This window comes from Musca autumnalis, unplaced genomic scaffold (genome assembly GCF_047663935.1).
Source record: "Musca autumnalis isolate F117 unplaced genomic scaffold, ASM4766393v1 scaffold_3, whole genome shotgun sequence".
In the NCBI taxonomy this organism is placed as follows: Eukaryota; Metazoa; Arthropoda; class Insecta; order Diptera; family Muscidae; genus Musca; species Musca autumnalis.
Genome location: NW_027411866.1, coordinates 113,478,785 through 113,495,750, shown reverse-complemented (window position 1 = coordinate 113,495,750; position 16,966 = coordinate 113,478,785). Strand labels below are relative to the sequence as shown.

General features: G+C 33.2%; 1 protein-coding gene and 1 long non-coding RNA gene across 16 annotated transcripts in view; one reads left to right on the top strand and one right to left on the bottom strand.

Moving 5' to 3' along the window:
* Ucp4A (Uncoupling protein 4A) overlaps nucleotides 1-4,453 on the bottom strand; it is a 49,525-nt gene extending 45,072 nt beyond the window's left edge. The window contains exons 1-2 of one of the 15 annotated variants that reach the window (XM_073973949.1): nucleotides 4,281-4,453; nucleotides 2,889-3,368 (exon numbers count right to left, since the gene is read on the bottom strand). In XM_073973949.1, the coding sequence (XP_073830050.1) occupies nucleotides 2,889-3,170 (282 nt within the window). In that variant the 5' untranslated portion in view covers nucleotides 3,171-3,368; nucleotides 4,281-4,453. Of the gene's footprint in view, nucleotides 1-2,888; nucleotides 3,497-3,728; nucleotides 4,043-4,280 lie in introns of those variants that run through there. The other 14 variants (XM_073973957.1, XM_073973948.1, XM_073973943.1 and 11 more) reach the window with 14 other exon arrangements.
* A 3,224-nt stretch (nucleotides 4,454-7,677) lies between these two features.
* Nucleotides 7,678-15,060, top strand: LOC141397505 (uncharacterized). The gene is made up of 4 exons (XR_012411418.1): nucleotides 7,678-8,342; nucleotides 8,400-8,973; nucleotides 9,076-9,499; nucleotides 14,934-15,060. It is a non-coding gene; the product is annotated as an uncharacterized lncRNA (long non-coding RNA).
* The last annotated feature ends 1,906 nt before the right edge of the window (nucleotides 15,061-16,966 follow it).

Genomic DNA, 16,966 nt, shown 5'->3' with positions numbered 1-16,966 from the left:
CATCGAATTTTCATGAGTGCAATTGAAGTCGTGAAAGGTCCGATCTTTTTCATTGAATTTTCATGAGTGCAATCAAAGTCATGAAAGATCCGATTTTTTTCATCGAATTTTCATGAGTGCAATTGAAGTCGTGAAAGATCCGATCTTTGTCACAATATTATCATGAGTTCAAATAAATTGATAAGTAACCGCACAATAAATTATCAAATACTCATATACCCGAATAATTGTGTACTTGCAAAAGTAATTGTTAAAATGAAAATAAAAGTCAGAGAAAGTGGTCGATAGTGGCAAAATTTATATATTTTAATTAAAAATACAATGTAAATTGATATAAAACAAAAGAAAAATATATTTTGTGTTTGGAAACCTGTTTCGTTTTGTGGATATTAAAAAGAAGTATGAAAAAGACCCGGTCTATAAACCACGAGCTTCCCCAGCCGACCAACACCGATATAGTAAAACATATCGAGCTGCAATTATTGGGTTGGTTGGGCCATGTTAACAGGATGGATAAAGATGCCACCGGCATATGAATACGAGCCATTTGACGTTATGCGACCCGAGGGAACAAAACTCCAATGGAAAGATCACGATATCACAAGCATGGCATGCAAAGTGAGAGAAGCAAAGTAGGAGATCGGTAAAATAAGTATAAAAGAGACCATAACGTGGTAACTATTACAGGATAAGCTTTTTCTTTTGAAATAAAATAACAGAACTCAAATTTATACTAGATTTCCCAAACGATGAGCTTGGTTCAGAGATTGACACATAATTTATCGAGTATTGGAAAAACGGAACCCCCAAGTTGAAAGAAGTATCTTGCAGCCATCGGAAGAGATAAATATGATATTGCAGATTAATATAATATATAATTTTGAAAATTACATACAAAATAAAGAAAAATAACATCTGGCGATACAAATTATCTGCGCATTGTATTCTTATTAATTCAACAAATTACATAATTGTATTGCGAATTTTATTTCTGATTGGCAAAAATCCGGATCCAAAGCATTGGTGCAAGAAGCCATGACGATGAACTGGTGCAAGAAGCCATGACAATGAACTGGTGCAAGAAGCCATGACAATGAACCGTTGCAAGATGCTATGACAATGAACTGGTGCAAGATGCCGTGACAATGAACTGGTGCAAAATGCCATGACAATGAACTGGTGCAAAATGTCATGACAATGAACTGGTGCAAAATGCCATGACAATGAACAGGTGAAATCAGGTGTCACTCCCTTGTAAATTTCATCGGTGATTCACCTAAATTTGCACCTATGACAAGACACTTGCACCTATGATTCAACTCATGATCTGTCATCGAACATTTTGCTGGGCTGTTATCTGACCACGTACATTAATATAATTGACATCAGTGGCAAGATGAAGAAATCTTCTTCCAAATTGGTCTTTCGATGGCGGTACGTGCCTTCCAGGAAGAACCCTATAAGATCTATATTAAAAATTTTACAAATTTTCAGACAAAAATGTTGATTTTTTAATGCGCTAAATTGGTTGGATTTTATGTGGTTTTGGAGATTGTTTTGTTACCCAAGCCTATTTTTGCATGATAAGATTAATCGGAAGCTTTGTTCATGTCATTTTGTATTAACAGCATAAAATAATTCTTACCGTATGCCCCCTCCAGAGAGGAAAGGGGGAGAATGTTACGCTCGTGGTTTCTTAAAACACTCTTTGCAGCAGCACTAAGCTGTAACCGGAGCATTAGCTTGATTTTTACACTCTAAATATTTTTGGCCACATTTTCCATACAAGTGGATCCACTGTGCAATGATGACAATATTCTTAACGTTTACTTGGAAACAGTTGAACAAGATAGACATACATACATATATCCTCAGCCTGTATGAACTGAAACTCCTTTTTAACACAGGTAAAAAGCAAACATATATCATTTTTATTTCAGATGCATTTAGTTGCATTTTTGAAGAACAATGCATGAGTGTGCAACTGAAATATTTTGACGAAGTTTAAACCACACAATGCAAATGAAGATGCGGAAGACAGCCATTCTGTAAACAGAAAAAAATTCCAAAGGATCGTCGGACAGGCATAAAACTGTACTTAAACAAAAATTTTCAACTTTTGAAAGGGAGCTACTTAAGCTAAGTTTGGAAAAAATTTTACGAGATTCAAAGTTGCTCCGTTTAGGAGATATCGCGCTTACCATGTTGGAGAATATTTTTTAACTTTAGTGGGGGAGGTACCGAACTTTCTCTAAGTTTTGCAGAAATATTACGATTAGGAAGAAATATTACGCAACCTTGGAACATCCATTTCGATTTGGAGTATCCATTTTGAAAGATGTCGTGCGCCCCAGCTACTACATATGGTGACCGTAGGGGTTTTCGGGCGATTTTGTCAGGAAGTATTGACTTACACTTAAAAAAACTTTTACGGTTGTAAGGGGTGCAGCGAATACAAGTTGTTGCAAAAAAAAAATCAAAGCGATTTAAGAGCAATTCTTAAACTTCACTTTTCTGAAATTTCGAAATTTCTAGTGGAAGGTACCAGAAGGAGTTGACCATATAGTCCATATTCAAACCTGATCTATGTTTGGTAGAAATATTACGAGGTTCAAAGTATGAACGGAATCGGTTACTTCCTTTCTCGAGTTTTAGTGTGTACCATTTTAGCAAAAAGTTTTGAACTTTTGTGGGGAGGTACTCGAAGGAGTGGAATGATATGGACGATCTTCGAAGTCACTGATTACACTTCTTACTAATTTCACCAAGAACACTTATTGTAGACTAGTGTAGAAATGAGAATAATAATAAACAAATAAAAATGCGTTGGTGCATAATGTAGGCATATACATACATACATACATATCTAAGGTACAAAGTTCACTTACCGGCTGAGGGGCTTTTCCAGCAACCGCATTTTTCCCCGTTGCTTCTCCTTGTATTTGTAGGCGGGTTTTTGTTAAGTCCAAGGGATATGTTACCAATTCCGCATTAGCAGCACCAATTACCGATACAATATATGTACAGGCGAAACTATCAGCAAAGGAAATGACAGGACGCAGCTGGTTGCGGCTGCCGCCGCCGGTTGAAGGAACTGCATTAGGATCATCAACTGCAGCAGCTGCTGTTGATGCTGTCGCTTTGGTATTTGGCACCGCTTGCTTTTGCATTATTGCGGTAGTAGTGATATTGGTGAATGGCCTTTGAGTTCACTTTGCTGCTATTTTTGGTGTAAACAAAACAGTAGAGTGATAGGTATGTAGGTAGGAAGAAAAATAAAACTAAAAAACTAGTTCTTTGTGTTTTTGTTTGGCCTTTGGCTTGTCATTAAATAATCTTCGAAACGTGTCATGACAAAAAGGCAGTGTCTGTGAAGAATTAACCAAAAATAAATAAGCACAAGAATAAAATAAAAAACGCGCCAAGTATTGAATAATTCACAAATCACTCTTGATGATTTGATTGTTGTAGGGAACTTTGTTGATTAACACTAGTTCTTGGGGTAATCATGGCAAATTATATTTCAAATATGTATATTTCTTCAAAATAGCCTTATTGAAACTCTTTGCATTGGGCGAGGCGAACTATACACGAATTTGAAATCATTGCAAAACACTTATAACTTGTTTTAACATGCACACAAACACCACGACTATGACGTTGATAGTTATTAAAACAAAACTTTCGTTTTCATTAGTTTTATCACACAACACTTTACAAACACTCACGATATATAAACAACACTGGGAGCATGCAATTTTTTAATACGTTTTTTTTTTAACAATTTCAATTTTCCGTTTAAGATCCTTGTTTAATTTTTCCACACTTCGTCTCAATCGTTTTACATAACTACTTTCGGGGGACTATTTTTTTTAACTATTTGTTCGGTTTCTTCATTCGATCGTGTGTTTTATGTGTTATTATGATCTTGTCGGATAGGAAATAATGCGCGTTATAATTTCCTTTACTATTTGATGGTTAATTTCAATCGGTCTCGCGAAGTCTTATCAGTTCAATAAAAAACCCAACAATAACAAATGAGATAAAAGAGCAAAAAAGGCCGATAAAACAGCTGTTTCCCAAACATCTGACATAGGGTTGTAAAATATAGTATTCAATGTTTTTAGTATGATACACTGAGAGAGAAAAAGGCAGCTAAACAAATTTTAAAGGCTCGTGCTCCGAAATGCGGTGGATTTCTCGGTGTCAAATAAATCGAGATAATAGTACGTTTATATATCCTTGTTTAATTTTTCCACACTTCGTCTCAATCGTTTTACATAACTACTTTCGGGGGACTATTTTTTTAACTATTTGTTCGGTTTCTTCATTCGATCGTGTGTTTTATGTGTTATTATGATCTTGTCGGATAGGAAATAATGCGCGTTATAATTTCCTTTACTATTTGATGGTTAATTTCAATCGGTCTCGCGAAGTCTTATCAGTTCAATAAAAAACCCAACAATAACAAATGAGATAAAAGAGCAAAAAAGGCCGATAAAACAGCTGTTTCCCAAACATCTGACATAGGGTTGTAAAATATAGTATTCAATGTTTTTAGTATGATACACTGAGAGAGAAAAAGGCAGCTAAACAAATTTTAAAGGCTCGTGCTCCGAAATGCGGTGGATTTCTCGGTGTCAAATAAATCGAGATAATAGTACGTTTATATATAGCCGAATTTAACAAACCCACTGGGTTTCAAATGTCAATTCCATTGCTCATATTTCAAATAAATCCAGGTTAACCCTGCAAAAGGCTATAATAGTGCGGTTACACTACAGTTTTTTGCCGGGTTAACCCACATTATGAGGATTTATTACTTAATCTGGTCAAATCTGACCAGATTTGCCATACAAAAATTAAATCCTCTCACGACTGGGTTTATTTTAAATCCGGCACAAATCCACCAAAAATACAGTGTTGTATTCGGTATTTGTGCAAAAAAATTCACTTGTAACAGTCTAGTTGAGCGGACATGGTACTGGTGTTTTGGCTGCGGCTTAGCTCGCCGGAATGGGGAGGTTCTTCTTCCGCTGAACTGTACATATAAATTTGTGTACCATGGGTTTTGGTTATAAACGGGATTTTAGATTTTTAGCAAATCAAAAAAAAAGGCAAAAATGACAAAAATAATGAAACGGATGTATTTCGATACAATAAACTTTGTTAATTCAATCTAAAATGAACATCGTGATTTCCATTCTATTTCTTTGAGGTTATGGTGTTTTACCTCGATGGCTTTTTGCCCACCCCATATGACATTTTGCAGTCATCCGTGGTATTTTCATGCCATCATCTTTTGAAAATACCCCAGTATCAACTTACCACATATCAAACAAACATTCAACCCATTTTGAATTTAGATTTTAAAACATATCGTTATATACAGAAAGAAAAAGATCAAAATATTTTAAATGTTAAACTAATTTTGTTTTGCATTTTAATTTTTTTTTAATAATTTCTATAAAGGTTTTGTTTTTTTCTGATTTTTGTTATTGTTTAATATAACTATAATTTTTTTATGATTGTGGAATACTTAAACTTATGTTCGTTTTGTTTTATATATATAATCATGGGAAATATATTTATTTAGTTACAACAATTTCTAAATTTTCTGAAAATATATAATTTTTATATATGTTGGCTTTTTTTTTACGTATAATTTTAAGGTCTTAATCGCATGCAAATTTATTTATTTATTTTTTTTACGATTTTTTTATGTTTTCAGTATTTTTAGAAGTTGTTGTAAGTACAAAGTTGGTTTAAATTTTTTATAATTATTTTTTTTTAGTGCATCATTTCTTGTTGATTTTACATTTCTCCATAGTTAGGATCTCATTTTTTTGATTTACAGGATGATGTAATTTTACACGTGTAGGTTTTATGAATTATTTTTAGGTTATGTTTACGAAACATTTTAATTATATAATTTTTTTACATATTTTAATGATTTTTCATCCTTTTTTAGCTATTTATAAATTCTAGGATTTTTGTAGGGAACACCCTAATGTCTCATAACAAAATGAATTACTTTATGCCTTAAGTTATGCAATGTGTCGTAATTAAATTTCCAATCACTTTATATTTCATGAAAGTTGATGCGAAATAAACCACGTGTAATGAAGGGAAACTTATCAAGATGGAGCTCAATAATTATTTATTGTTTTGTTAAAATTATTTGATATGTAGATGGAACTAACTGCATTTGTAGTTATGGCACTTTTGTTGATTCTAGATGGCACTTGTTGCTTAACTTATTATTGGTGACAGTACTCACTCATTATATTTTTTAACTTTGGGCATTTCTTCCATGACCAGGTTATGTCTGTATGGTCGAATTTTTGGGTGTCTTGTAATACCATAAGTTGGGGGCTCGGAATATGTGGCTTCTTCTTCAAAATGTGTTTGTCGGTATTTGACGATTACCGCGGTTTAAAAGTCGTCAAATGGCCAGTATGATATCTTCTTTTTATGAAGATAATGTGTTTTCCACAATATTCTATGGAATAGAATGATAATGTGATCCAATTATATAAGTAAAAAAAATCACAATTTTAACTCAATATTGTGACAAATTGCTTACCCGAGCAAAAATATAAAGGTGAGAATTAAGGAAAATATCCGCAATATTATGAACTTATTAATTAGTGATACTAAAAGAAAAAAATGTAGTTTTATAGTATTCACTATATTACTGGACTTTTAATTCACCTCTTAAATTATGACTTGTAATTTTATAGCTATTAAATGTAGCTTAATCCTCACTAATACCAACTTTTGAAATGAATTAACAATGTCAAGGTGACTTTGGTTGAGGTTAAAACTCACATGTTGGTGTTCTAGTGATGAGGGATCCTTTCGATAGCACCATAGTGATATTGTGATATCGGTGTTATCGGTGTCAGCTGTTGCACATAGTTGACTTTTTAATAGTGAAACTTGGCAGCACTTTCCAAAATATATTCCGTTGATTCACAGAAAAAAAAAGATCAAAACGTATTAAGGTTGTGTTTTTAATTTTTTTAGAAGGTGTTAATGCTATTTACTCTCAAAAATACTTGTCCACATTATTATAACATTTATTTTGTTATTCTTTGGATTTATCGGTCAGAATTATAGTTCATTATTTTGAAGCCAAAATTCATCATAAAATTAAACTAATAATAGTCATAATCAAATTTTACTGGGTAAATCATATTTTAAAATTTGCTTATTTTGCCTTTTGATGTACAAAAAAAAAAGATATAATGTTGGTACTAAAGTTGTATTTGCATTCTAGCAGATTACGAGTTAACCTTTTTATGGGGTTTAATTTATGTTCAATGAAACTGACATTTGATACTAAATAGATTTATTTAATCTGATTACATGTATTTAAACGTGCTATTAATCATTTTATGGCTAACATATTTATCGACGTGATTGTTGCTTAAGTACTTTATAAGATGTGCCTATTTACATATGTGTTGTAAAACCATGTATATGCGGCTTTAATGGTTTAAAATCGATTAGCAACGACTAATATCATTGGTTGATATAACCGAAGTTAACTATCGAGACATATTTGCACTTGGGTTTTTATAATTTAGATGTACTGTACAAAAAAGTCAGTTTTTATTGCGTCAATGTTAAAGGTGATTTTGCCGTAATCAGCACCGTCTGTATGTGAAGAATCAAATTATACAGTGCGGTGTAGATACGCCCAGATAAATCAGATAAGTCAAAAATCCACTGCGGAATCCCTTTATTTACATTGTCGACAAGGACGGCATAAAGAAAAATAAAAGGAAAATGAATGTGGAAGAAATTAAATTGTTTATCAAGGCAGAAATTATAAATATAAGCGCTCTTTTATTTAATCCATTTGGTGGCCTACATAAAAGATTGTTATCCAAGAAAAGTTGGTGGAAACAAAGCGAATATGCAAAAGGGACAAATGCAGTGTATGGAAAATCGCTATGCTTGGAGAACAATGTATGTGGCAGAATCTCCAGAAATTATAGCACACACGGATGGTGGTATCTCTTCGAAATGCGATTCCAGACAATTTGGATGAGTGGTAAAATTAATGTTCCCTTGGATTCTGTGAACAGAACAAATCCTCTGCAATTCCAAGTTCATGCCACATCACATCAACATAATGTGAAAATTCATCTATGCCGGTATCATTGACATTATGGAACATGATCCAATGGAATCTTCACTTGAGTTCAAGGTAAAAGAAAAGTAAAATCAAGTGACCAAGGCGAGCACGGCCAATGTGGTTGTCACAAAGCCAGCTCTTTTCGTGCAACCTGTGGAGCTAAAAGAGTTGGGAATACATATTTATATGGATAAAGGTAAACATTGGTGTTGTTGTCTGTAGGAATTTTGCTAATAATTTCTCCTTTTCTTAGATACAATAAAAGCATTGCGCCTAGTAAGATGAGTGTTTACAAATCATTCATATCTCGAAATATGAACAACTTCTCTCAGAAATGGACAATAAAGAAAAACATATCCTGTTTGTTTTGCATTTGAAAAACCAACCAAACAATCGAACCAACACATATGAGTCTGTGTTTTGAAAACAAAAGGATTAGTTAGATGAAATGTAACATATGCAGTAGCATCATGGTGAAGGGCTTTATTAACCAGGAAAGTATTGTTCCAAATAATAATTGAGTGATATTGAGATTCTAAGAAACGTTTGTTTTCTTTTCAGGCACTTTGCTAGGATTATGATGTGGATTTTTTATTGAAGTGTGAAAATTAAAATGTTTGCGAAGGGTGATGCTTAGAACTGGTGTGTATTTATGATAGTCGAAGGATGGTGATTGATCATATAATATATTGTTTATGTTGGTGCTTTGTAAGTATGTTGCAAGATGAATATGATTGGTTGTGATAATAAGTGTCATGAAAATCATTTCATGAATGGATATGTGGCCTTTTTTTTTCGATACCTGTGCAGATTGTTTTGAAAATGAGGTACGTTTAAGATCATGTGTCATGAGTGACAATCTTTTTGTATACAACAACAACAAATGACAATCTTTTTACTGATTTCCGATTTTTTTTTTTATTCTACAGGCAGACTCAATTCAAGTGGTAAATGAGAATGTTTTAAATATTATGATGTGTGTATGCCATCAATATATGAAGTTGTATGTTTGTGGCTAACAATACAAATAACTATGAAGAAGTTTCAGCCAAATTCTTGATATGCTCATTCAATCTTAAACTATTTCGTGGAGAATTGGTTTAATCGATTTACATTTTTCACCACACATGCATGCAGAAAGCATATGACGACATCTGTGTGGTATATTTATCAACTTTATAGCTTTCATCACTTTATATGTTGTTTGAACAGATGACTGTGGATTGTGTCATATTGAGTTTGGAATTTAAGAGGACAGAATCTAAAGATAAGTAAATTTATGAATGAATATAAATTGATGTCTGATACTAATTCATATTTATATTTACAGGTACCCCAACATGTGTATTTTTGGTAACTAATTTCTCCCTTTCTTTTTCAGATAGTTTGCAGTGTAATTGAATAATATGCAGATAACTAATAATTGTATCAATTGGTGGATTTTTTTTTTCAATAAAAACATAACACAACACATCACTTCAAAACAAACATAGCAGTTCATTATGTATTTTGAAGCGGTTTTATCGTATTAAGTGATAAAATTAGTGATTAAGATTACCATTAGTTATAAGAATAGACACTAATACTATTGTTTAAGGTGTTGAGCGTGGACAGTTCCAATTAACTCTCCTTTAAGATTTTCTATTTGATATAGACAGTTTCCTAGGACCTGCCGTATTCTACATTTAATCCACGGTTTACATAGTTTCGAGTTTATGCCTTTTGCAAAATTACTTTGCACAAAATTTTTCCGAAAGACTTCTTGGCCGGGTTTGTAGGTAATGACTCTACTTCTTTTGTTATAAGACCTAGTGTTTCTTTCGTATGCCTCATGGATCTTTTTATTAATCTTGTGGTGCAATATTTGCATATGATCTGATTTAGGCAGAACAGCAGTCTCACCGTCTTCTAGAGCATTTAATTTCTTCAATATTTTGTATGCATCTGCGTGAGTAATCATTTGATAACCCGTTAGAGCAAAATATGGTGTAGTACCTGTAGAGGCATGAATAGTTGAACGCAATGCACACTCAATCTTCGGTAGCTTTTCATCCCACTTAGCCTGATCGGTCTGTAGATAGCTACGAATGCTGCTAAGAATGGTTTGATTTACCCTTTCACTTGCATTCGCTTGAGGTGAATGTATTGCAGTTCGTATGTGTTGTACACCAAACATTTTTAAAAGCTCTTTAAAGGCTTCTGAGGTAAATTGCTTACCATTGTCTGAGTGAATATATTCGGGAACTCCGAATTTATAAAATACCTCTTCGACTAGAAACTTATTAACCTGAGAAACTGTTGCTTTCATCATTGATTTGAGCAGAACAAATTTGGTTTTGTGGTCTAGGACTATAAATATGAAACTTTTGCCTGACTTTGACCGGGGGTAAGGTCCTAAAAAGTCAATATAGACTTTTTGAAATGGTCGTAATGTGATCACTTCACTTCCCATTGGAGGTCTAAGGATTTGCTTAGGGTGTTTTATCTCCTTACATGTATCACAGTTACTTATAAACTCGCGTACTTCTGTAACCATTGACGGCCAGTAGAAATATTGTCGAATATTATGTATGGTTTTAGCTATACCACCGTGACATGTATTTATTTCATGGGACTTTTTTACAATTTCTTTAGTTAAACTATTTGGAAGCCAAATCTTCCAACAGGCCTCCTCATTTTCTATATCTATAGTGTTAAACTTGACCCTTTTATACACAACTCCTTCCTGCACTTTCAAATCGGGCAGCCGGTCTGTATTTTGTGCGATTGTGTCAATTAGACTTAAATAATCGGGATTTTTGAATTCTTTCGAATCGAAATCAATGAGAGCTGTGGTGTCAAAAGCAATTTCTTCCATATCTAGGCGGGATAGCATGTCAGGTACTACATTTTTGGTTCCCTTACGATGTTCAATAGTGAACCTGTAGCCTTGAAGTTTAAGACTCCATCGCGCTAGACGTCCATTCAAGTCTTTTTGCCGCATCAGCCATTGTAGGCTTGAGTGGTCAGTGATGACTGTAAAGTCCATCAACTCAATGTATTGCCTGAACCGCTCAATGGCCAAGATTACTGCCAAACACTCTTTCTCTGTGGTGGAATAATTGCGTTGGGCACTGTTCAATTTCTTGGAGAAGTATTCGATGGGGTGTTCACCATCGTCATCATCCTTTTGAAAGAGAACAGCGCCAACTCCGACGTTTGAGGCGTCGCACTGCACAAAGAAAGGTTTTGAGAAGTCAGGGCTCGACAAAACAGGGCTTGAAACTAAGCATATTTTCAATTTTTCGAAAGACTCGATAGCCTCAGGTGTCATTATGAACTTCGGAGATTTCTTTAAGGTATCTGTTAAGGCGGATGTTAAGGTGGAAAAATCGTGGATAAATCTACGATACCACCCAACAGTACCTAGAAATTTCCTTACATCCTTTTGATTTTTGGGCAATTTGATGTTCATAATGGCTTCTATCTTTCCCGGATCAGGCTTTAGCTTGCCTGCGCCTACGATATAACCGAGATATCGCAATTCTCGATAACAGAATTTCGATTTCTCCATATTTATCGTAAGGCCAGCGTTTGTAAGTCTGTCTCCTACAACCTTAAGCATTTCCATATGGACATCGAAGTTCTGAGATACCACCAATAGATCGTCGAGATACACAAAAACACGGTCCTTCAACTCTGGAGGAATCACTTTATCCATCAGGCGGCACATCCTTTGAGCAGCATTGCATAGTCCAAAAGGCATGACCTTAAACTGGTAGTGGGGTCTACCTTGGACCGTGAATGCTGTCAAAGGACGGCTCGATTCCTCCAAAGGAATTTGCCAAAATGCATCCTTTAGATCTATTGCTGATATGAAATGCGTATCTCCGAGTCTTGCTAATAAGCCTTCAATATTAGGCAACGGATATGCGTCTTTACGCGTCACCTTATTGAGTTCTCTAGCGTCTAAGCATAATCGGTTTTTATTGGGTTTTATAACAAGGGTAACTCTATTGTTCCATTCTGCATTTCGTGCTATCTCGATTACATCGAGTTCGAGCATACGGTCTAGTTCGTCGTACATCAGTTTTTGTACTGCTGGACTAACTGGGTAGTACCTCATCTTTTTAGGAGCTGCATTTCCAATGTCAATCATGTGCTCTTCCAGATGAGTTTTTCCTAGACCGTATTTCGTGTAGCAACGAAATGAGAGTTTAGCGTTTTCTAATTTTACCGATTGTTCATAAGATAAACTATGCATTTTTCTGTCTTCTTCGAGTTCTGATACTTCTTTGTCTGTTATAGTAGGTATGACAGAGATTTTAATATGAAATTTTTGCCAAAAATCATATCCTAAAATAAGATTTTGCTTCAAGCTAGGTACTAAATAGAATGTCATTTCAGTAGACTTATTTCCACAAAGGACATTGACATTGATTTTACCTACAATTAGCTGTTGCTTGCCGTCAGCTGTTCTTAAGCACGATTTGAAATTGAAAATCTGTGCATTCATTTTGTCAGCATTTTCAATGCAATCATGACCCAGGCAACTTATTGAAGCTCCACTGTCCATAAGGCCAGTGAACTCGATGCCATTGAGTTTTACCTTCATATAAGGTCTGATGTCATTATCGACTTCTAGATATGCTGAGGCTATAGATTTTCTTTCGGCCTTTCTTCTAAGGTACCCTTTTCTTGCTTTTACAACTCTTTTGCTAACTTCAGGTACAAAGTCCTTGAATATTTCAGCCCTTTTCTTATTGTACTTTAGCAACCTTTCTTCATATGGTACAATAGTTTTAAGTTTTGTTGTTGTTGAATAAATTTTCTTGGCTATGTGTAAATTAGTAGAGTTTTGATTGAAAGTCTGGTCATTATTTGTTTGTATGTCTGGGGTTAATAGTTTTACTGGGATGTGTCCTTCTGAGAACATGGGTTCCCAGCATTTCCCATGCTCTTGGAGCGGTTTTCCACGCATTTTGGACATTTGGGTGATGTTACGCCATCGAACCCACATTTATAGCAAAATATATTGCGCTGTTCGACTTCGCATTCGATATACGTGTGGCCTGTTTTCTTACAGTTCCAGCACGCCATTTGTCTTGCTGGAGTAGTTGCATGAATTGTTTCAACTTCAGAAAACGGTTCACAGGATTCATCGAACTCAATCTCATGTACTCTTCTGTAGTTTTGCTGTTGCCTATAAAGCATTCGTTTAGCGATATTTGCTTCAGCTCTTCTACACTCTTCTATGAGAACGTCTATCGATTCAATATTTCTTGCATAAATGAGTTGTACTAGTCCTTCCTTTAGATTTTCTTTGATTATTCGTACTATCTCAAATTCAGGGATGGGAACTCTCATCTGATTTTTTAATTTAACAATTTCAGAAATATAGATGTCGGCAGTTTCGGAAGGAAGCTGTCGACGATCTATAATCTTTCTTTGTATTTCAAAATCGGATTCGAAATTTCGGAATTTTTTAATGAGGCTATATTTTAGAAAATCCCATTCGCACCAAGGGTTCTGCTGACGAAATTGCCAGATCCAATCATAGGCTCTTCCAGTCAGCAAATGATGGAATCCTTTTACGAAAACATCCCAAGGACAATTATAGTCAACTCTTAGAGATTCTGCCCTAAAAATGAATTCCTCAACGCTAATGTTTTTCGAAGAACCATCAAACTTCAATCCCCATTTTTGCAATTGAAGTGGAGTCATCGGTTTATAACCTATTGCAAAATTTTGACTAAAGTTTTGAGAATAGTGTTCTCGATTAATATTCGTATTGGCTGGTTGTTGTTGCCTTTGGAAATTATTTGTTTGGGGATAGTAAGAGTGCGGTATTGGTTCATGCTCAGTTCTATTAGCATCTCGGGTATTAAAAGTCGAATTCCTCAAAGAGTTTATGGAATTTGAGACCACTTGAGGTATCATAGCCGCTAATCTGTTTTCCATTGCCTGTATGGCCTCGGTTTGAGCTACTCTAACAGACGCGGTTATGTATTCTCGTAGACTTGGACCGTCATTACTAAGAATAGGGGCTTCAAGATTCACGTTTTCTAATGGGGGTTGTTGTCTAGCATTTCTCTCAAATTGACTTCTTATTTCTTGAGCAACAGTACTATTATATTCTGGACTAGCTATGGAAGTAACAGTGTCTGGTGAAGATGTCCTTTGAGGACCTGTAGGTGGTGGAACATTGACAGACATTAATGGTGGAATCCCTGTTTGGACAACAGTCTGATTTACACCTGGTGTAGAAAGCAATGAACTGTTTGCATTATTTTGCGTTACAGCAGTATTATTGGACAAAATTTGGTTACCTATAGGGTTATTGTTTTGAAATGCCGCTTTTGAAGTACTAGCAATAGGGTGATTTTGAGGAGCTGTATTTGGATTATTTTTGCTCGCTATCCTACTAGATGATCTACTAGGTAACTGATTTTGGTTATTACTAGCCATTATGGAAAATTATTCAATGTGAAAAAAAAATGGATGAAAAGAGTGTGTATGACCACTATGAAGTTGAAAAAAATGAATTTATGCGCAAAATTTTCTTATGATTAGCATATGAAATGTATTGAAAATTTATCAAGTTAAATTTTTAGCATTTTTAAATTGGAAATATAAATGTTAATAATTTTCATTGACTATTTTGGAAATTTAATTATATGTAATTTATATTCAAATACTTAATAAATAATATAATAATTAGTATATAATATTTTGAAATATTTTTAAGTTTTAAGTATATAAAAATATACTATTTTAATAATAGCTATGTTTTTCTTTTTCTTTTCAGATTTTTGAATATTTTTGGAAATTGTATTTTTTAAGAATTTTTCTTTGTTTTTATGTAATAATATTATTAGTTTTCAATTTCTTTCCATATGTTTTTTGATGTGTAAATAAATATCATTCAATAAAAATAGCGATAAATTTGATTCAATTATAAGATAATTTCTGGGTTGAATTTTTATTTGCTAGATAGTGGTTTATTTTTTTATGTATTTAAATTAGAATGGAAATCAGTTTTACAACTTTTATAGCTTTTCTAAACTATTAACATTTTCTAATATTAATTAGAAAATTAATTATCTAGAATATAGATTGTAATGGAATACTTAATTATGATTATTTTCTAATAAACATTTTAAATAAAGTATTCATTTTAAATTGAATGTTGTTTTTGTTTTCAATAGATTTGGGTTTTGAGGTTTATATATCGAAATACAATTTGGGAAATCAAAATTAAATGAATTATACCTCTTTAGGTCAATGAATAATACTTTCGTTGAAATACAAATAAATATCTAGCTCTATAGCCTTAAATTATGATACTTCCACGATTGTAATAACACTTTACTAAATCGGTAACTCTACATTTCACTACATCATAGTATCTTTACAACATGGCATGGCTTTATACTAGCCTTCCTGGATACCTATACAACTGATAGTAGCTTGATGAAGAGTTTAGGCTTTTGTAAAAACAAAAATTTAAAGAAGCTCGAGAGTTGGGCGCCATATATGTAACAGTCTAGTTGAGCGGACATGGTACTGGTGTTTTGGCTGCGGCTTAGCTCGCCGGAATGGGGAGGTTCTTCTTCCGCTGAACTGTACATATAAATTTGTGTACCATGGGTTTTGGTTATAAACGGGATTTTAGATTTTTAGCAAATCAAAAAAAAAGGCAAAAATGACAAAAATAATGAAACGGATGTATTTCGATACAATAAACTTTGTTAATTCAATCTAAAATGAACATCGTGATTTCCATTCTATTTCTTTGAGGTTATGGTGTTTTACCTCGATGGCTTTTTGCCCACCCCATATGACATTTTGCAGTCATCCGTGGTATTTTCATGCCATCATCTTTTGAAAATACCCTAGTATCAACTTACCACATATCAAACAAACATTCAACCCATTTTGAATTTAGATTTTAAAACATATCGTTATATACAGAAAGAAAAAGATCAAAATATTTTAAATGTTAAACTAATTTTGTTTTGCATTTTAATTTTTTTTTAATAATTTCTATAAAGGTTTTGTTTTTTTCTGATTTTTGTTATTGTTTAATATAACTATAATTTTTTTATGATTGTGGAATACTTAAACTTATGTTCGTTTTGTTTTATATATATAATCATGGGAAATATATTTATTTAGTTACAACAATTTCTAAATTTTCTGAAAATATATAATTTTTATATATGTTGGCTTTTTTTTTACGTATAATTTTAAGGTCTTAATCGCATGCAAATTTATTTATTTATTTTTTTTACGATTTTTTTATGTTTTCAGTATTTTTAGAAGTTGTTGTAAGTACAAAGTTGGTTTAAATTTTTTATAATTATTTTTTTTTAGTGCATCATTTCTTGTTGATTTTACATTTCTCCATAGTTAGGATCTCATTTTTTTGATTTACAGGATGATGTAATTTTACACGTGTAGGTTTTATGAATTATTTTTAGGTTATGTTTACGAAACATTTTAATTATATAATTTTTTTACATATTTTAATGATTTTTCATCCTTTTTTAGCTATTTATAAATTCTAGGATTTTTGTAGGGAACACCCTAATGTCTCATAACAAAATGAATTACTTTATGCCTTAAGTTATGCAATGTGTCGTAATTAAATTTCCAATCACTTTATATTTCATGAAAGTTGATGCGAAATAAACCACGTGTAATGAAGGGAAACTTATCAAGATGGAGCTCAATAATTATTTATTGTTTTGTTAAAATTATTTGATATGTAGATGGAACTAACTGCATTTGTAGTTATGGCACTTTTGTTGATTCTAGATGGCACTTGTTGCTTAACTT